This window comes from Hippoglossus hippoglossus, chromosome 10 (assembly GCF_009819705.1).
Source record: "Hippoglossus hippoglossus isolate fHipHip1 chromosome 10, fHipHip1.pri, whole genome shotgun sequence".
Lineage (NCBI taxonomy): Eukaryota > Metazoa > Chordata > Actinopteri > Pleuronectiformes > Pleuronectidae > Hippoglossus > Hippoglossus hippoglossus.
Window position 1 is genome coordinate 8,067,330 of NC_047160.1, and position 21,973 is coordinate 8,089,302.

Here is a 21,973-nt window from a genome sequence, read left to right on the forward strand (position 1 = left end):
CTCCAGGTGTACAGAGGCACCACCCACGGAGGTGGAGCTGAGGATGTGGAGCTGACTGAGGCCTAGGAGCAGCACCCACACAGCAGCATCAGAGAAACACACACACACACACTCTTTTCTCAGTGTGTGTGTGTGTGTGTGTGTGTGTGTGTGTGTGTTCAGTTGCAGATAAAGGAAGTATGTAGTTGGGCTGGAGGGGCCCCTTCTCAGTTGCAGAAGTGAAACAGGCTGTGTCACACTGTCTTGAGCACTTCAGACTGACAACCAAAAGAAGCAAAAGGAGAGACATTGAAGAAGAGGAGAGTCGTCTCTACCATGCTGGCCGAAGGTTTTCTCAGAGTGCAGCATTACAGGGAGGAGAAGAAACTTGCCTCTGCTTCTAGACGACACAAAACGCAGACGCATGGTACGGATCAGGTCAGCTGTACTCTCTCCAGCTCCGACTCTACAGATTCACTGTCATATTCAACCGAAGCAGGTAAACAGCTTCCTTAACTGTATACTAACATATAAACATAGTGAAAAGTTTAACTTAGCAAAATGAGGAAGAGAGGAGGTGGGTGGCAAAGACGGAATAGCAAAGAGAGAGAGATGGGGTGGGGGGGGGGGATCAGGAACATCACACTTGAACACTATGAGACTGAGTGTTGTTGAGTTCCAGAGAAAGCCCGGTCACCTTGAGTAGCCAGCCATGACCTAGGGACAGCCAACAGGGACAGGCTGGCCGATCTGAGGTTACGACCGGGATCACAGGGAGTCAAGAGCTGCGAAATGTATGTGGGGGCCAGCCCATGTTGAGCTTTAAAAGTTATTAAAAGAATCTTGAATTTAACTGGTAACCAGTGATGGGACGCGAGAATTGGCCTGATATGAGCCCCTGTTTTTGTTAAAATACGAGCAGCAGTGTTTTGAACAAGCTGCAAACGAGTAACTATGGTTTGGCTGAGGCATGTATACAGGGCTTTGCAGTAATCCAGGCGGGAGAAAACAAAGGCATGTATTAGTTTTTCTAAGTCCGGGAGAGATAAAACCGATTTGATTTTAGAAATGTTTCGTAGATGAAAGCAGGATTTCATGATTTGATTAACATGTGTTTTAAAGTTCTGATGAGAATCAAACTGAAACTGAAAACGACTAGTTTATGTTGTGTAACCAGATCCAAATCAGGAAGAGTTAGACTCCACCCAACCCCAGCGACTGAGAGTTGGGCCTCCAGGCCCCATAGGCCTTTCAATCCCTGGATGTCCACCTGCCCTCACCCTGGACCAGGACTTCACAGTTTGCATAGACGACTGTAGCCTGTTGGAACTGTATCCAGACCTACAGGTGGCAGACTCAGGCCGCATCTCGCACAACCCGCTGAGAGCCGCCATCGCCCAGCATGGTTTGTACACACCTGTCTTTGAAGTTCAACGTCACGCAGAGAGGGCAGCCCAGCAGGAGCTGCAGAGGGAGCCTGTTTCATCCATACCAGACCAGGGATATCTGGTCATGGGGTCCAGTGTGAATGTGAGCCTGGGCCTGCCTGGATCTGGCTTGGAGCCCATGTCGAACTCGGTTCTGAACGGGCTGCTGGAGAAACAGCTGGAGGAGGTGTACATGCAGCACCTGACCGACAACTTGGTTCGATGCAACCCGTACCTGGAGAACAGCCTCCTGCGTGGCCTAGTGCTGCCACAGGGGCCCGACTCACTGGAGGTCAGTCTGGAGGAAGGACCAGGAGGAGGAGCGGAAAAGAAAATCAGTTATCTGAGCACCCACAACGTAGTTCCCTACTCGTCTAACTTCAGCTCCCCTGTGCTGAGGATTTCAGAGAATGATAATACTCATCTGAAATGAAACATGAAGGAACACATCAGGCAAAATGAAATGTAGCTGACTCTATTGATTCTACTGACTCTTTCTTTTGACACAGATCAGTAAAAAATATTTTTTTTAATTTTCTATTTCTGTATCTACATCATCTTTGTTTACTTGCTTGATAAAAAATGATGCCTCAATTTGACCTGCTTTCATGTGCCACCTGCTGTTGAATTGTTGTACTACACCACAGTAACTTTACCTGTAGTTCATGAGAAGTTATTTTCCTGACATTTACAGTGGGTGTGTGTAAGGTAGGTAATATAACAGAGCAAAGTGTAAAGTGTTATACTGCACCCTGGAGAGTCCTCGTGTACGCATAGTCATGTATATGTCTGTAAACAACCCCTCTGCTGTAAACCAACTCAATGAGAGAAACATTAAATCATCAGTGATCTTAATGACAGGCTGTCTGAGCTCTGACACATCCACAAACCGGGAAACACAGAGCCACATCCAGGCTGTAACATTAAATATGGAGATCGACAGCGGCTGTTTGCAGTATTTCAGTTTGCTCATCATTTCCATTTTCAGTACCAGAGCGAAGCAGGAGATATATAATAGAACATGAGCTAAAGCACAAATGTAAATGCCACATTACATGTTGCCAGAATACAAAAATTCTTAAATGTGGGAGTGGAACCTGATGATAATCTGAAATTACAGTCTACATGTTTTTTTAAAAATATCTTTAAACAATAATTTACAAAACATAATTCCTCAACCACAGCTCTCAATCTGTCCTGTTTCATGACAAACCTCTAAATATACAAACTGATCATAAGATTTAAATTTAGACGGATCAACTACAGCCAACGTGATGGTACCACAGGTTAATATTCATATTTTGATATTTACATTATGGAGATATTGCCTGTGTAAATGTAAAATGGACTGTTTATATATAGCTTTTCCAGTCTTATGAACCACTTACAATACAAGTCGCATTCGCTCTTTCACACACACACATTCATACAGCGCTTCTGTACACAGCACCTTTTTTATCACATACCATTCACACACCTTCAGCCCAGCCCTCAGGGGAAATTGGTGTTTCAATATCTTGCCCAATGACACCTGGGAATGCAAAATGGAGCTGGGGATTGAACCACAAACCATCTGATTAGTGGACGACCCATTCTATCTCCTGAGCCACAGCCAGTCAGGAGCTAGATTCTGTATTTTTTACTTAACTGTAAAATATAAAAGTACTTTATTGAGGAGCTGTGCATCACAACCTGACGAAATGGTCTATTTCCAGCATGTTGACATGTTGAGTCTGTTTGGAGTCAGCAGCTCTTTAAAATGCACCTGCAGATCACAGTGAGGTCCAACATGAACCGACAGAGGCCTGTGGATTTATGATGCATCTGCCTGCTTGAGGTTGATTTGTGAAGTGCGAGGCCCAGCTCCTCATATCTGGGCCTATCAGAGCACACGTAGCGAGGGAAGTGGTGATCCATTAACGTGCACTGACACACACGTTGGCTTTTCGGAAACCTGAGCCAATTCACTCATCTGTGCAAAAAGATGGAAATCCGTAATTATCAGACCAGAGAGGATGGTGTCTCTAAGGCTTTATACAGTTTCAGTTCAGAAATTAGAGCATTTATTTGTTAATTTCCAGATAATGCAGTGCTGTGAATCTAAAAACTAAATACAAAGAAAAAGAAATAGGAATAAGAATAAATTCTTTGGAGATGTTTAACCTGAACAACGAGCCCAGCTCCCTCACCGGGACACTGCAGGGCCATTATAAACTAGAATGACTCTCAGTAGAGTGCATACCTCTGCCAAGGCCGTATCACCTTATGAAACCACATTTAAATTCACTAGATACAGATTTTTATTTTGATCTTGAACCAAATTGCCCACACTCATATATATATATATACTTTCCAGCCTTATTGTTGCACTTAACCCGAGAGCTCTGCATACTTCAGCTTCTTACGCTTGTAGGCCTCCTCCACTGCATCCTCCCAGGGTACAGTAGGCTCGATGATGTAAACGAGCCGGAGTGAGGCCGACCATAGCACAAGGTCTGTACTGAGGTTGGTTGCAGCGATCTCAGCTGGAAAGCAGAGTCTCTACCATATGTCTGCCATTAACTCCCAGTCATGTGCTCCGACTAGCTGCCCTGTGTCTGGTCCTGAAGTGGCGAGTCTGGCTTGACCCTCACCTTCCCAAACAAATGCTGTTGCTGCCCAGCAGGGTGAAGGAGGAGGAAGGGCATTGACTCTCATCCGCCGACTTTCTAGTACTGCCAGGTACACCGCCAGGTGTATTGGCCTTGAGTAAGGCTGGTTTTGTTAACCACCAGGATGTGTTTTAGTGTGACTGGCGTTGGGCAGAGAGAGCATGTGGGGTCGTCTCTGTACCACTGGCTGAGATTTTTGGGAGACAGCAAGACATCATAGATAGATACCTTGATGGTTAAGCTTGATCTGAATGTCTACATCTCCCACAACTCTTTCTGAGATCTTTCCCTTGCTCACTCCCTCCCATCTCATCCACTGTCCTTGCCTGGCCTGTGCGATGGCTTTTGCACACCTTGTTGCCTCTTCCTGCTGGCGTATCTTTTGCACCGCTGAGCCTCTGAGACAAAGTAGCCTTGTTCCAGGTTGATGTGCTGGTCCCAAGGCCAAGACCACTCCTCCCTTGCCGTACTCAGCCCACAATGTCCCTGTGCTTGAGCGCTACCTCTGCCAGCTTGGTTACTTCTGCCGGATGTCCATTTCTTCCCAGTGGCCAGAGCTGGGGCAGCTTGGGCAACAACAGGATCACTTATCATTCCTATGCCGATGACACCCGAATCTACTGTACCTGTCAGCCGTGTGAGTGCCTAACTGTCATTAAGGAATGGATGTCACTTAACATTCTTCAGTTAAATTCAAACAAAACAGAAATAATAATCATCAGTCCCGATCAGCAGGCAAACTCCTACAGTTTCTCGGTCCCCTGGCAACCAATATTAAAACAGTCAAAAATCTAGGTGTCACGTTCGATTCCCAACTGAATCTTAAAACACACGTTAATGAAATCATTACATCCTGCTACTTCTATCTACGAAATATATCCAGATTAAATCAGTCCTATCTCTCCCTGACTTAGAAAAGCTAATACATGCCTTTGTCTTTTCCCGTCTGGACTTTTGCAACGCCCTGTATACATGCCTTAGTCAAACCTTAGTAACTCATTTGCAGCTTGTTCAAAATGCTGTTGCTCGTATTTTAACTAAAACAAACAGTAGGTCTCATATCAGGCCAATCCTTGCTTCCCTTCACTGGTTGCCAGTTACATTCAGGATTGAATTAAATATTCTTTTAATAACTTTCAAAGCTCAACTTGCCCCTACTTACGTTTTACAGCTCTTGACTCCCTGCAATCCTATTCGCAACCTGAGATCAGCTAGCCTGTCCCTGTTGGCTGTCCCTAGGTCAAGGCTGACTACTCAGGGGGACCTGGTGCTTTCTCTGTCAGGGCCCAGAGGCTCTTGAACTCCCTGCCTGACGAGGTTAGGCTCCCCAACTCACTACCTGTCTTTAAATCACTGCTAAAAACGTATTTTTATAAGAATTCATTTTTAACATGCATGCGATTTGTAACTCTGGTACTACTGTGTTATTTCCTTTATTTATTTTTATCTTACTTTCATTGCAACCACATTTTAGGTAGTTCCTTAAACAGGACAGCTTTTGACTCTGCTGCCTATGTTGTGTTTAGTTTAAAAAGGCATAGAGGTGGTCTGATCTACTCAGTGGGTCTAAGTAACACCCCTGCACCCGCAATGTTATACTTGACACCGGCTGTAATAATATAATATAATAAGAAAACCAAAAGGGTTGTGCCGTTGACATCTATTCATTAGAATTATTAGTATTATTAGCAGCTCTTAAATTTGCAAAGCTGATTGTTTTTATGAACCTAATCAATGAGACTAAGGTATATAGTAAGGAGGAGTATAGCGTGCCACCTTCAGATGTCTGCTGTCTTCTCCAGGCAGCCCACACATTATGCCCCCTCTGGCTCCACCATGTGGCTTGGTGGGCCTCCTACTACACAGCCTACTGCCTGTCTCAATAATTCCTTTTGAGTTTAAGACTAGGATTGACTAATTTACACAGCAGAGGTCTACTCCAGCAGCAAAAACTATACTTGAAAATATTGGTCCCTCAAACAGATCCTGATATACTGACTGTTTCTAAGACAGAACACATCAGGAGCAGTATATTAGTGATCATGAGGTGGATATAAATGATTAACATGTTTTTTTCGGATTGAAAGAATTGGCAGGGGTCGTGGTGTTTTCTGTCTCCATATTACATTCTTTCACTGTGCCCCAATGTTTCATTGCCTTTAATATACACTGCTCAAAAAAATGAAGGGAACACTTACAACTGAAGATTATTAGACGTCTGTGGTCCAGTTCCTTAGGTCAGTATTTTATTTATGTGTTAGTAGTGATGAGCAGGTATTGGTGTCTCTGTACTTGGCTTGTTAGCTTAGCTCTGATAGCCTCGACTTTACTGAATCTGTCATTCGTTTGTTAAATAAGTGAACATGCAGAAGGATGTATTTGTTTGTCACATATAAATAAATTATAGGAAGTGTAATTTTACTAGAATAGACAGTCACAGAGAGAATCTGAGGCTGATGTCCACCACCTGCTTCCTAAGATGAAGTGATTATGATCTGATGAACTTTGAAGTAATAAACTTTTATTTTTGGATGTGGATGTCCAACATGAGACAGAACTGGACTCCAACCAGACTGAACACTGAGTCATCACTTCAACACTGACTCCAGGTACAGACCTGTTTTCATAACTTACAAACAATCAAAGCAAAGTATTGCACATAATACATAATGCATTAAATTATATATGCAATACTATTAATGTGAAAGAACTCCATACTGTACATTCATTGTCTTGGTAGTGCACTGTTTAATCCAAAACCATATTCAAATACATAGTTGAATATCCACAGAAAATAAGGATACAAACTTTGTTCATAAGTAACACTTCGTCTACAATAATGCCATACTTTTATGTTTCCTGTCATTTTATTAGGGATGGACGAGCCTGAAGGACACAGCTGTGCTGACCGTGTTCTGTCTCTTATGGCAAAGAAGAAAAATCAGAAACTGGGTTTATATCGAAAGTGTATCAAATCAGTGTTCATTTATTTTTACCAACCATAATGAATATAGAAATTGACTCAATATTATCCATGACACTTAGCAATGACTGCCAAGATACTGTACAATACAATTAATAATTACAATACTTTTGACACATGCAATATCAGTTGTGTTAATTAGCCAAGACTGGTACTTACAGTTTATTCTGTGTTCAGCAGGTGGAAGCACCACAGATCATCTCAGCCAGAACTGATGTACTGAAAGAAATAAACATATTATACAAATATATAAAATGTCTTTCTTCCTCATCTGTAATAATCAAGGTGATAATCTCTCACGGTGCTGTTGATAACAGTCCACATCAAGTCCCTTGACTTCTCTCAGTGTGAAAACATGAACATAATAAATATGAGAACTGTTAACAACAGTGATGTGTGGCGATTATAATCATATCTAAACTGTCATTACACATCTCACGTTGTTTGTGTATACAGATTCAGCATATGCGTACGGTGTATGTCATGTACACGGTAACATCTGGAAGCAGAGAGGCTTCCTTAGAGCTGATGGCACCAAGCTATTGCACGGAGAAGCCGTATCCAAACTTATAGAAGCAATGCACCTACCAAAAGCTCTTGCGATCATTAAATGCCCAGCGCATCAAAAAACAGATTCCCTAGTAGCTAAAGATTATAACATAGCTGAAGATTGTGAACCCCTTACATCTTTATTTTCCCCAATATTGGCGCAAGATAGGGCTGATGTCCACGAAAACGCATTTTTTGTTAAAAAGGGGAGCTATCAAAATCATGCAAGTTAGTCCTCAAAAAGGTTTACGGAGAAGCGCTCGTGGACATTAGGTATTGCCCATTACATTGTTATGGTTTACAATTAGAAATGTGCATGATTCTGACCATTGCGCAAGGGGGGAGGTTATCAAACATCTCCAAGCGGTTTGGTGGTCACCTTTTATGGCAACCACAGTAGATAGAACGTTGCATGAATGTGACATATGTGCGCAATGCAACACAAGAAAATCATTTTCAGGTCTAATAGCACACATCCCACCACCAGTTGGCCCATGCAGGCATCTGATGATAGATTATGTGGACATGATCCAAAAAATAGGAAGAATGAGATACATTCTGGTTGTAGTCGATAGATTTAGCAGATGGATCGAGGCGACGCAAACAACACGACCACAAATCAGCAGCTATAAGTTTCTATGTAAGGAAGTTTTTCCACGATTTCGACTGCCTGTGACTGTCAGTTCAGACAATGGACCACATGTCGTGGCCCAAGTGATCAGAATGCTAGGAACCAAGCTAAAATTTGGGTGTGTGTATCACCCTCAGTCACAGGGAACAGTAGAACAAGTTAATGGTACCCTTAAAGCGAAATTAGCCAAAATAATAGCAGATAGCAATGGGAATTATATTTAGAAAAACTAAACCTTTTCCTCTGTTTCCATTAAAACAGCAGGACGATGGAGAGTTCGATAGATCACACAGAGTGAGAGCAGGACTCGGCAGGCCTCACACAGGTAACATGCAAATTAATTCATTTATAAAACCAAATGCAGGGTCGTCTTTGGGTTTAACATCCTCTGGACCAAGGTCCTAAAGACTTTTATATACAGAATCATGTAAATCTTTGTTTGTTTGTATCTAAAATAATACCGCAAAACTTGACAGTTTCTGGAAAATAGTTGTCAGAGTTCAACAGCACAAATATTAGTACTCAAATTAGCTTTGAAGAAATAATAGTTTTAAGCATACACATGCTCTTAAGTCCTTTAGCTTCTCCTCTCTCTCCACAGAGTGCTCCACAAGCCTGAGGCCCACCCTCCAGGAAACATCATGCCCAACAACCTTGGATCCAAAATCCTCAGCTGCCGGAGAGGATCAGATCTCTCCATGACATCAAGAACCCCTTTGAGAAGATTCCCCAGGAAACAGCTCAGCTTCGCTTTTGTCATGACTAAACTCTGAGATGAAGAGTTTTTGGATTTTTTGTCCGACTGATTATGGTCTCTTTTTGTTTATTGACATTAACCTGTGTTTTCCTTGTGTTTGGGTTCGTGTTTATTCTGAGTTCTGTTTTATTTTCAAAATGTTGCTCCTTGTGTGTCTGTAACTTTATTTCCTGCCTTTGTCGTGTTTCCTGCCCCTATGACCATATGCACCTGTTTCAATTGCGTTAAATCAACCCTGCCTCCCTTGTGTATACAAGTCTCTGTGCTTCTCTTTGTCAGTTCAATGTAGTTGGTTCGTCTCTACCAAATTCCTGTGTGCAATAAAACAGCTGATTCTGTTCATGTATCCAGCTATGCAGGGCTTGGAATGTTATGGATCCTGCTGGGGATCGGCCTGTCTCTGTACGGTGTGTGTGTGCTGCCGCTCTTCTTCACTGCCTTATGTGTCGCTGCTAAATGATGCCATTACTGGGGTGAGGGCAGAGGAGCTTCACATGTACATGTATTTGTGAATTAAAGAGTTTTATACTGTATGTAACATACTTCTCTTTCTCTAAGGTGCTCTACAAGCTCTTTGAGTCGTTCCCGGCTGGACTTGTTGCTGGGTGGATGCAGGTTGGTGGTGGTGGGCCTCGACAGCCTGTGTGTAGGCCTCTCTTTTGGCCTGGTGGCAGCCCTGACATGAAAATTCACCCCTAGAGCCGATGTTATCGCCCCACTCTTTGTTTTCCTCTACTCATGCATGTCGTACCTGATCTAAGAGATGCTTCACCTCTCTGGTATCATAACGTGAGTGCTGCAGAATACTAACTTCAACCCCCAAATCTTGTTTTCTCAATGCCTTGTCTGGTAAAATTGGATTTTGAAGGATCTTCCTTTAGCATTGTGACCTTTGCCGTCACCATGAGACCGTATGTGGAGGCAAACGTGTCGGAGAGCAGCAACACCAGCTAACTCCAGTTCTTCCAGAAGATGGGTTGCAGTGTGTGTGAAATACTGATCTTCATCTTCCTGGGTTTGGCCACTATACAGGACGTCCATGAGTGGAGATGGGTCGTTGTCGGCCCAGGGTTGGATTCCTTTGATTATGGTCTCTTTTTGTTTATTGACTTTTACCAGTTTTTTCCTTGTGTTTGGATATGTGTTCATTTTCAGTTATGTTACCCTGTTTTATTGTGAAATTTTGCTCCTTCTGTGTCTGTCACTTTACTTCCTGCCTTTGTCCTGCTTCCCTCCCCTGTGATCGTCTGCACCTGTTCCTCATGTGTTTCACCTGTATTCAACTCTGCCTCCCTTGTCCCAAGTCCCTGTGCTTCTCTTTGTCAGTTCGTCGTCGTTGGTTCGTCACGGATTTTCGCTGTCTTGTTTCCAGTGTCTTTTTGTTCCTAGTTTTTTCTGTTTTTTCAGTTTAGCCTTTCTTGAGTCTTTTCTAATTTCCAGTGTTTTTCTGTTTTGAGACTTTGTATTTTGTTAGTACGTTTATTAAAGGACACTTTTTGTTTTGCTACTGAACTTTGCTTCTGCATTTTTGGGTCCACCTGCACACCTTAACTCTGACAGTTTTCGAGAACGAGAAGCAGCAATGAGCACAGACTGTGAGAAAGGAATGTAAAGCAATGACTTCAGTGTGTTCAGCTACAGTATTTTGGCTCCATAAAATTATAAGTTACTACTTGTGGGGTGTGGAGACTGGGTTTATGAAGGATTTTTAGCAATTTCATGGACATCCTCCAATTAAAAGTGTTCAATATTTCACCTTCGGGCTTTATCATTTTGAATGTTTGCCAGTGACAAAGCTTTGCTCTTCGTGTTTCACCTCTTGAACAGCTCTGGTTTGAGGGTCATTTGCATCTGCAGTCTAATTTAATTTCAAAGTGCCTCTCCAAGAGTTACACCCACCTTAGAAATACCTTGCAGCCATAAACGCTGATACAGGCCGTCCACACTGTAACACACACACACAAATCAGTCCTGCCTCTCCTTGTTTTCTTTCTAAATGCACAGCACACCCAGTGGTAATTTGACAAGGACAGCCTCCTAAAAATAGCCCCCCCACCATCCACTCACCCACCCCCACTTTGACCTCCTCAGTTGCTGTGGTCTCTCTCTTTTCCCACCACAGCTCCTGCAGGGAGTGGCTAGGAGATCCACACTGTTTTCTTTAGGACCAGGGCTGGGGCAGAGGGCTGCACAGTGGACACCGGTGAGGGGTCTTGACAAGTCACTGACCTGAGGACTGTAAGCTGAGGAGAGAGGGGCACAGAGGAGGAGATTTTCAGCCGGAGTCATGAGGGTGGGAGCTGCGGCCTTGGCTGGGGGGATTTTTGGGGCAGTGGGGACCCTGTGTTTCCTCCTGGCCTTTGGTACAGACTACTGGCTGGTGGCCAGTGACAACTGTGGACCACATACATGGCCGACACAAACAACCCTGACAGGAGGGAAAGATGTCAATGGGACTGAGGTAGGACAAATGTGTGTGTGTGTGTGTCAGTCACGTCATGGGTACCGGCTGCGGTGTGGGGACCAAAAATCCAGTCCCCATAAGGATAACCCTTTTAAATAAATACAGGATCTACTCTGAAGGTGCCTGTGAAGTTTTTAGCATCGGCCCATATGGCATGTGTTTTGGTAAGTCTGTGTGTGTGTGTGTGTGTGTGTGTGTGTGTGTGTGTGCATTGCTCATTAGTGCCCCTACTTGTTTCTGGCTAGTACTGCACCCACTGCTTCACACACACACACACACACACACACACACACACACACACACACACACACACACATACACACATCTTCCAAATATGGTTGGGTACCACCGACTTCCTGGTACTCATTAGGAAGGTTTTAAGCAGGGTGGACATTTTCAGCATTACAGGTGGTAATCATTTAAGATTATTTGCTGAAGATACCAGCGAAGAAGATAATAACTTGTGCAGAGGAGCAAAAGTGAAGCACAAGGTAAGCAGATTTGTATATTTTCTCCTGTCAGCCCCCCAGTAAAAACTCTGCAGATTGTCTGAATGAGCCAATGAGAGAACACAGCAGGAGATAATCCGAAGGATTCAGAGCCAGTGAGTAGGCAAGTTCATAGCGTTTCCAACACCCCACAGATGTGAGGCTGGGAGAATACAAATAAAAAATCTCCCTTTTGACTCTTTGTTGTCCAAATGTTAGTAGCATTGGTGTCAACGTAAAACTAAACATAATGACTATTCTTTTCTCATCATCTTCGATGTGCTGTAAACAAAAACACTATGCTTTCTGCTACTGAAGTCGTACATCATGTCATGCCTCTGGCTTGCCCTACCCAGGTGCCTCCCCCTATTTGAATTCTCCTGCTGTGTTCTTCATATGTGAAAGGCAAACTCTTATTATTATTTCAAACATTTTTGTTTGGCTGGAAATATTCTTATAATGCACATTACTATATGTAAATAATTGTGCATTTACCTTTTATTTACAGATTGTGTCACAGTTCCAAAATGAAAATGAGACTTTTGTACCAAGACTGAGACGGAATAACAAAATGTCAGTAAGTTCTGAATGTGAGGTGAGCTGCAAATGTGTTTAGAGCTGCAATCACAAATTGGATTATTTCAATTAATTCAGTGGATTATATTTTTACATTTTAAATCATGTAGTCTGTAAAGTATAATCACTTTAAGGTGCTCATCAGTTTTTCTTTGACCCCAAGTTGATCTTTTTCAGAACATTCCATAATTCAAAAATAATTCTGTTATTATTCTCTAGAGGTGAACTCATGACACTTTTCTTTTATCTTTTGTATGTCAGTAATGATTGTGTATTCTTCTTTTTTGATATGAATTGTCATTGTTTGAATTAAACTAGAAATGGCATATATGGCAATGTCATAGCAGCCATATGGACACAGAAAAAGAAACGACCTGATCCCTGACCACCTTTAAGCTGTTTATAATTTTGTTATTAAAAAAATTAGTGTTTTACTTTTATAGCACCAACAGCAGAGGAGTCACTTCCTCCCACTGAGAGGAATGAAATGTAGCCACAACCACCCAATATACCAAAAGCAATATCATTAAATGGTGAGGTACCTTCAGGAGTCAATACGATGAGGCCTTCCTCTAAAGTCTAAACTTTTGACCGATAGTACCTCTGCTATGTTTTTAATATCAGTATTAATTATGTGTAGTTCTTTTTTGGATATGGATTTTAACTGCACAATTAAACTAGAAATTGCCAAATGTGTTAGATAGCAGTCATAAAAAGAAAGAAGCACATCTTGGAAATTTAGCCAAATTATTAAATTATGTGCAAATCTCACAAACTGTTCCTCTGCCTATTAAACAAACTATTAACACAACGCTCTTAAAATATTTCTAATCCCACAATTTTTTGCACAAGCATCCATCCACAGACCAGGGGCCTCATTTATAACCGTTGCGTACACACAAAACGAGTGCCTGAAACTTGCGTAGGCCACTTGTCAAGCAAACGTTGGGATTTATAAAAACAAACTTGATGGGTGAATGTGCGCACTCCCACGCTAACTCTGACCCATGCGTAGGAACATTTTGGAGATGGGAAAATTTTAATGCAGACCTGAGGTGATGAACTGAGACCAGATTATTGATCCACTTCATCCAACAGCATTATTTGTACTCACTTTTGCCTCTGCCTTTGAATTAGATCTTTTTTTATTTCATGCTCCGTTCTTTTTATCGTCCTCACTCTCACTCACTGTATTATCAGCAGCAGTGTGTCAGTGTATTTTCTTTATTAAGGACATCACTGCTGTCCCATAAAATCGCTCTTCATCTCCACCTCACTACCAAACACCTCGATGTCAGTGTCAGAATATTCTGCTTCCTCTTCTCATTGCTTGATGCCATGATTCACAGTAGAAACCCATTGGTCAGCAGGATAATTCAATATTCATGAGGTGCTTTGCATTGAGCATTTATGGTTGAATGTGGGCGTGTGGAGGGAGGGATATGAGGCAGATTCACATACCAACGTTTCCAGGTGGACTGTGATTTATAAAGTGAACATTGCGTGTGCAAGGTTCTATAAATCAGATATTTTTTTGGGTATGCCATTTTATACTGAGTGTATGGTTACATAGTAATAACTTACAGTATTACTCCTACTGCGAAAGCAACTAAACATAATCACCATCACCATTTGGAACCTAGATAAATTTATCCAACAGATCCAAAGTTTTATAAATACATTTTTTTCTTCCTGAAAGATTTGAGAAATTGATGTCAGGAAAGGTGAGCCAATGTCGGTGATTAGAATAAACAATTTATTTTTTAACATAACACAGCATGTACAGCTTATAAGAAAATTGAATCCTAATAATTTCCTCTTTACCACTGATAATTTCAGGCAGAAGGCACAAATCAGTGTTTGCCTGGCAATGTAATTATGTATATAGTTAGAGTGCAGATCATTTTTCTTATACTTTAGAGGCTAGTATACACTGTGTAGGATTTATAACTTTGGATCAGAATTTTAACAGACACACACACTTCGGTATCCTTGTCATTACAAATGGGTTTTTCTGACCACTTTAAGGTACAGCTGCCCAAAAGAAGAAAACACCCTGGAAGCAGACAGAAGTGAAAGCAGTGGAAAGGCACATGAATCGATCCGTATGGCTGACACTACCTTGGTCCTAAAGGTCTACTGAAAGTGTTTATTTACTATGTTTTAAGAGGCATTTGAACATTTTGTATTATATTGTTCTGTACTGAAGTGCCAATAATGGCCAAAATTTATATGTTATTTAAAAAGGAAGGATCAGCAAAACTTGAAATTGTATTTGTTTAAGAATTCCTTAGAACTCAGATAACTTGAATTTGTTTTGAGGTTCATTCAACCAAATCTTTTGAGTTTTTCTGTGAAGTGGAATTCAATACAAGTTTAATTATACAATTTAAATGTGAGTTTAATCTCATGGAATTGAAGTGTCGGGTGATTGAATAGTAGTAAGCTGTTGCTCTGAATATTAAAATATATGTTTTAATTATTTTGACGATGTATTCTTTGTACAAATAGAGACAGCCTGTCACAGTTTCATCTATTAATATTCACTTCAACCACGTTACACTGAACTTAAATTCTGCTTCATGTGAAGATGAGTACATAAGCAGCACAAGGTTTTCTGTGCAAAGTGATGGTTTTCATCCCTACCACCGTTTACAGGTTATATATCAACATTATCTATTGACAACTGAGCCCAGATAAATTGTTATCAATGTAATACTGCAGTTTCTTTTGGTTCTTTTTTAGTTTAAACTTTGTTAGTTTTAAACAAACAGCTCTAACAAATGTAATAATGGAAGGACTTACTTGATATAGGTTGTTTATCAGTAAAAATAAGCTTTATTGCAGCAAGGTCCCCATTAGTCTAATGACAAGTTGTGCGAGTCATGCAAACAATATGTAAATGAGGTCCCCATCAGCCATGCTTACAATTTTTTTCCCCATTTTGGGGTCAAAAACACACTACTAGTCAAAACACTACCTCATCAATTTAGATATTTTAAGGTGTGTATAAACTAACAAAGTTATGGTTAGTGGCCCTGTTTTTTTTCATACCTCTAGAACCTTTAGAAAGGGTGGTCCCCACAGGTGATGATAAATGGACCATGGAAACCAGTATGTGTGTGTGTGCACGCACGCAAGTAATTGTTCACTTCTACAAAACAAATACACATACTGAATGCAAACCTTGCTGCTGGCTTTCAGAACTGTTTGGTGAACTCCAGCTAAACAACTGCATATAATAATAGTCACAGCAGTACATTATTTTTAACTGTGACACATCACATAACCACAAAAATACCTCTGGGGAACCTGATCTGGTGTAGACAGTGGGGTGCATGTCACAGTAAGATATTTATATTTAATACTGAAGTGATTTGGTATTTCACTTTCATACGCGAACATGCAGCAGAGACTGAGACATCCTGGTTTTTAATCTGACTTTAGTGACTTGTAGTAAGAGTTAAAAACACTGGATCTTAGGCCCAATCCCATTTCACCCCTTGGCCCTACCCCTTCATTTTTCACATTCATGTGTAGGGGTAGGCTGTCTCAATCCCTGTTGGGTAGGGCTGAGGGGTAGGGCTGAGGGGTAGGGCTGAGGGGTAGGGCTGAGGGGTAGGGCTGAGGGGTAGGGCCGAGGGGTAGGGCCGAGGGGTAGGGCTTTATACCCCTCCAAACTGCGATTTTTCTGACCCACACTTCAAACTTAGAGGTAACCCAGAATGCCTTGCATGCACCCCCCCCCCCCCTTTGAAGACACACGATGCACTTGATTGAACCCTCGTATAGTGGCGATGTAACTGAACTTAACTGATCCTCTAATAACAAAGTATCCTGGCAGGGTTGTCTATAGACCACTCCTAGCAGCCTGTGTGCTTTTGATTCATATGTGAAATAATGCAGAACATCCAAGCTTTTCAATTTCAAATGTGATTGATTCACCTGCATTAGCATAGATGTTATTTTGATATTATAGGTTTGTCACTTTAGTAACTGCAATCAATAGCATTGGTTTATTTAAGATCTCAACAATGTTATTACAATGACATCCCCGGCAAAACTGTCTCGTCTGTATACATCGATGACTACTGATGATGTGTCGGGTTTCCCCGACGACTGCTTATGATGTAACGGCTTCTTGAAGGGCTGTCACAATTCGTAGGGGAAGATTTCCACCACTTCCCCTTGTGACTACGTTTCAAGGTGCAAGATAAAAAAATAAAAAATAATCCTGATGACATCACCAGGGTTATTTTTCTCAGACGTGGCCACGCTCCTTTAGAGTCATGAAAATACAACTGCTTTCATTGGCTGACTCCCCCATGGCGAGTCACCTGATCTTCCTGTGCTGCCCCTTTAATTTTCTTAAATTTTTCTATTCTTTCGTGCCACATGTGTGAGAGAGTTCATGAAATGCAAAGTAAGGGATATATTTTTAAAAGCTAAATCCCCTGTGAACGACAAAGTCTTTCATTTTCAATAAAAGAGGATGATTAAAGTTGCTGTGTGTTATTCAGCGCCATCAATCATGTTTTTGACAAGCCAGCGGAGAGTATCACTCATGCGTGTTTCATAAGTTCCCCCTTGAAAAACCTCACGGAGCAGCAGGCCATAATCAGAACCACGTTTAATGCCACAGCTCGGCTGAAGCACAGACTCACACAGAGCGGCTAACAGACAAGTGCTGACAGATGATGAAACATATAAAAGTTCATCCATCTTGAATTATTTTCTAGTGTCTGTCTGTGTTTGTCTACAATCTCCTTCCCCCCCTTAGGTCCAGTCAGAAGTGGAACCAGTCACTGTTCCTCAGAGGTTGCTCACCCTCCACCATGAGGGCTTCTTCTGGCGCTGTGTGTTCCAGGTGGAGCCTGCAGCACATGCAGTCGTGGCCACTCTCTTCAGTACGTAGAAAAAACAAGGTTTTTGCTGGTGCTTGTCCAATGTGGTTGAATGTCTCATGCTCAGTGGTGTGGTCTGCTCGACACGCTCACATGTGCAGGAAGGAAAAATGTCTATAATTTGGATATTTGACAGAATATATACAGCAGGAGAGTAATACGAATATGTCGGCATTTATTACAGGTTATAGGTTTATTTTCTTTTGCACTTTTGTGGCGTATCTTAGTTTTTGCTGTACTCAACCGCATGAAGTCATTGCTAGAACCACATTGTGTTTTCCTTTTTAGGTTTTGAGCTTTTAAAAATACCATTACTTTTTAACTGTAGCGAACCAGCCAGAGTCCAAGGTGTGTAGCCATGGTTACCTGTTCCCTCTACCTGTCGCACTTGGACAGGTGCCTCATCCCAGTTATGACACAACAGCAGGTAAGTCCCAAAGTCCCAAACACAATCACATAGATACATGCCAGTATTTCAACAACTTGCACACACACACATGCACAATTGACATTAAGGCCATTTACATTATACAGTTACTAAGATAAGCTAAGATCACATCATTTCATATTCAAAAGTAAAATAGTGAAGTCCTTAAAAGCCTCCCCACAGCCAAATTTTGTAATAAATTGGATTATTAATATTAATGTATTTGGTTTATTGCTCAATATTTTCTTAATATTTCATTTCCCAACACTAAGATCTAAATGCCGTCTCTTTACTCTGCCAGTAATATTTCTGGAGTTAAAAAATACAAAATATTGAATTCATTCATTGACCTATACATGCACAATTTAAGTGTAGAAATAGTGTTATCTGCCTGTAAAACAGCCTCCATGTGCAAGTTCTAAAAAAAATACCATTGATATGACCTTCTGGGTATTAGCCTAGGCCCAGTATACACACAGATAGATAGGTGCACCGCTCTGATGGCGGCCTCGGCTGTGTTTCCCGCAGTGTTTCGGGGTTTCTGGACCGTGCTGATAATCCTCGGGCTGGTCTCAGCTCTGGCTGGAGGCTTCCTCCTGGTCTGTGGTGTCCCCTTCATCAGCCCCCGACTCTACAAGCTGGGTGGAGCCTTCCTCATCACTGCTGGTAAAACATAATCTACTGCTCATACACATGAGTGGATTTGAAAATACACTATCAGGGGAGTAGGCGCATGCACAGACACAAAGTCATGTTGCAGTCATTGCGGCTGTCAGCTGTTTACACTCGTCACACTGCAAATACATACCCTAACACACAGAGCAGCAAATGTCACTCTGCAGCTCTGTCGCTATAACGACAGCAGCTGCTGTGGTAACAGTAGAGATGAGTAAGGGAGCTGCATTCCTCTGGCAGTGACAGGCTCTGACACTCTCCATACCCCGCAGCCTGCTTGTTCCTGTTCATGCTGCTGCTCTACGTCCTGTGGATGGAGGTGGTGGACGTGAAAAGCTACGTCCTGCAGGAGAGGGGAGAGGCCTGTCCAGACGCCAAGGTTTCTGTGCTCTACGGCCTGTCGTTCATGGTGGCGGTTGCTGGCGTGCCCCTGGAGCTCGTCTCTGGGTTGGTTTTCATGCTGGTGGGCCGGGCGCTGCTTGCCAGCAAGTGAGCTCACCATCTGGACCGGAGGAGAAGAGCGGACTGACCTTTTTATGTCCTGCACTGGGACTCGGTGGCACACATGTGGGATGTAAACACCCACTGGAAACACACGACCAACATTACTGCATCACCCCTTTGGAAGTTAATCCGCCTGCGGCCAGAGACACTGGTTTGGTATTGCTGTTTTCTGTCACTTGCTTTGCTTTATTTCCATAAAAATAACCAATTACACAAGAGGTCAGCAGTCGGGTTCATAGATGTAAACATGATGTGTTATCTGGCATATTAACCAGCAGTATAAAATGTGCTGAGAGTCTTTTTTATTTATTTTTTAAGCAAAACTCTGAGAATATAAATATTTCTTCTGCTCAACTGCATCCTTCAGTAATTCTGCCAACTGCTGCTTTTTATTGATGCTGCAAATGATGATTCCACAGAGCGGAAGGTGAGGTACGCATGGGTGAGCCAGCTGTGTCCCCCCCCTGTCCTGGTTTTGGCACACGATCAGAGTGGGCTGTTGCCGGAGCAGAGTGAGGTGGGAGGGGATGAGAGGCTGGATGGACGTGAAACAGAAAGGGCAGGGTTTGGATGGAGGGGTGGGGGTGGAGCAGGAGAGGGGATGTGGGTATATAGGGGGGTATAGGGAAAGAATTGATGCGTGTAGGGGTTGGGGGGTACAAAGGGGGCTTTGAGAAATGAACAGCTGTTTGTGGGATTGGTTGGTGTACAGCGGGCCGGCCACCTGCCTCCTTCACCCCAATCATATTTCACTCCCTCATTCAAATCCTTCTACTTTCTCCTTTCTGCCTCTCGATCGTACCCGACATGCAAACACTAAAACCAGTCTGTTGACAAATTTCCAATGCATTCGCCAGATCGCCCTTCCAGTCAGCCCTTCTTTTCCTCGGTGTTGTCCAAAGGAGAAACACAAGCTTGTGATTGTATCATAACTGCTACAATATTAGATCACGCTCCCCTTTCATTGGTCTGAATGGGCGGAGTGTGGAAACAAGCAAGTGGACGCTCAATCACACATATCAGCCACATCTACGGCTGTGGAGAGGGAGGGGTGTTGGGGAGGGCTGATTAAATATACACACACACAAACACACAAACACACAAACACACGTGCCATGTTACGACTTGTAGGGGATAGTCATGGTATCATTCTGCCTCTGGTATATCGCAGCTTTGGTCTTTTACATAATTGTTAATGGTGACTGTATGTATGATTATATACTGTAATGTATATTCAGTGGCGTGTGCATCTCACTATTATTCAAAGTTGCTCACAAAAGGAGAATACGTTGTTTGAAAATATAAACTATTGTCCTCACTTGTTTTGTTTTTTTGAGATCCTCTGTTTTCTTCTTCACTTCACTGTATTGTAATTGAATTGCTTCCTCACCAAACAACTTTTCTTGGCTTTGGGGACTTCAACATCCACAGATACAAATATGATTTAGCTATTCTAAGCAGGTTATCCTGATTGTGGTAGTTGAAAAACGTTTGATCAAAACATTTATTCATTTTTATTATCCTGTACCATCATTGGCCTGTAGGTGGAAAGGCCAGGATCACCAAAATGGTTAGGAATCCCAATGGTGAATGTGGCGATGACTATCAACAACCAATACAAGAGAAATCAAAGAAAGATTCAATGACATGACAAAAACAAAAATACCCCCCCCCCCCCCCCCCCCCCTCCAGCTCAGATCATCACCATCCTAGGTTGAAGTCAACAATCATGGAGGAGCCAAGACACATGAAGACTCTCTATGCTGCAGAACACAGTTTATTCATACACATTTATGTAGTTAAAGTATCAAAAAGTCACATTACCACAGTCAGCCAGCAGATGGCTCTCCGGCTCTCCTCTTTCAACGGGAGAAGCTCTTATGCATGGATAGACAGAAGGAAGAAGAGGAAAGAGAAAAGGAAAGTAGGGAAGGGAAGGGAAAGGAAAGGAAAGGCAGGAAGGAAAGAAAGGAAAGGAAAGGGGGTAATTACGGAGCAAAGTATTGAACTATAACGCCGGCTTGTTCAATGACTGTAGCTCTTTCTAATTATAGTTAATTAACTCTTATGTCTCCTCCCCTGTCATCCACAACAATGGAAACACACTATCACTTCATTTAAGGAAGAACTAATCTTGCACTTGAAGTGTCAGCAATAATGGCATTATAATATTATGCATATGTCATAGTGAGCATCATGTGAATAAAGACATGACATGATAATAAAGTAATAAATGCTTTGCAAATTAACCCCAGCACACCCGAGGAACCCAAAGAGCATACGTCTTGTTGATTAGGCGTAATGGCTGTGAATTAAATGTACGTTACCAGTTAGAAGTTTTTGAGCCCTTATTTCATTTTACATAATTGAATGTCTCTGTGTTTCTGAAATTAAATAATAGAATTAATAAACAATTGGAAACATGAAGTGTGGGACTTTCACATGTAAATGGACGACAGTTACTTTAATGCCAGATGCATTCTCTCAGTACTGTTTAAATCTATCCACTCCAGGTAAAATCGGTGTATTTCGCAAACTGAGAGTTTTAAATCTGGTGTCTGTTGCAACATTTCTATGCTGGAGGACCAGTGTGTTTTACATCAACCAGCAATGATTGGTTTACTATCGTCTGGAGCAATGGAGTCAAAGTAGGCTTCAAGTCATATTTAAGAAAACAAAAAATCAATTGTTTATCAATCAACAATACATTCATAAAAACACATTTAGACAAACAAGTATTTGACACTGCCATACAATAGTGTGTCAGTTGTATTTGGCTTGATAGACGTCACACAAAAAGAGAAGCTTAAAAAAACAGACACATGGACACAACAAGCGTATTTAGACATGGATCTTTATTTTACTATACTGATCATACTGTCTGTAAATGATGAAACTATTGTACATTATGGGAATATTGGACATTTGATTGCACAGTGGGCGAAATTATCTTACAAA

At 42.0% G+C, this 21,973-nt stretch overlaps 2 protein-coding genes across 3 annotated transcripts; both read left to right on the forward strand.

Moving 5' to 3' along the window:
• The first annotated feature begins 214 nt into the window (after positions 1–214).
• Positions 215–20,802, forward strand: LOC117769277. 2 transcript variants are annotated; one of them, XR_004615190.1, is made up of 5 exons: positions 215–478; positions 1,157–1,868; positions 4,273–4,284; positions 8,099–8,108; positions 20,792–20,802. XR_004615190.1 is itself a non-coding variant. In XM_034598090.1 (2 exons), the coding sequence occupies exons 1-2, from the start codon at positions 316–318 to the stop codon at positions 1,837–1,839; spliced, it is 846 nt and encodes a 281-aa protein (XP_034453981.1). In that variant the 5' UTR covers positions 215–315; the 3' UTR covers positions 1,840–1,901. The 2 variants fall into 2 exon arrangements, 1 of the variants encoding a protein (XP_034453981.1); XM_034598090.1 differs by lacking the exons at positions 4,273–4,284; positions 8,099–8,108; positions 20,792–20,802 and having other exon boundaries at positions 1,157–1,901.
• Positions 11,076–20,497, forward strand: LOC117769278 (transmembrane protein 182-like). Its single transcript, XM_034598091.1, has 5 exons — positions 11,076–11,438; positions 17,286–17,412; positions 17,738–17,836; positions 18,365–18,502; positions 18,784–20,497. The coding sequence occupies exons 1-5, from the start codon at positions 11,265–11,267 to the stop codon at positions 19,002–19,004; spliced, it is 759 nt and encodes a 252-aa protein (XP_034453982.1). The 5' UTR covers positions 11,076–11,264; the 3' UTR covers positions 19,005–20,497.
• Positions 20,803–21,973: the final 1,171 nt, after the last annotated feature.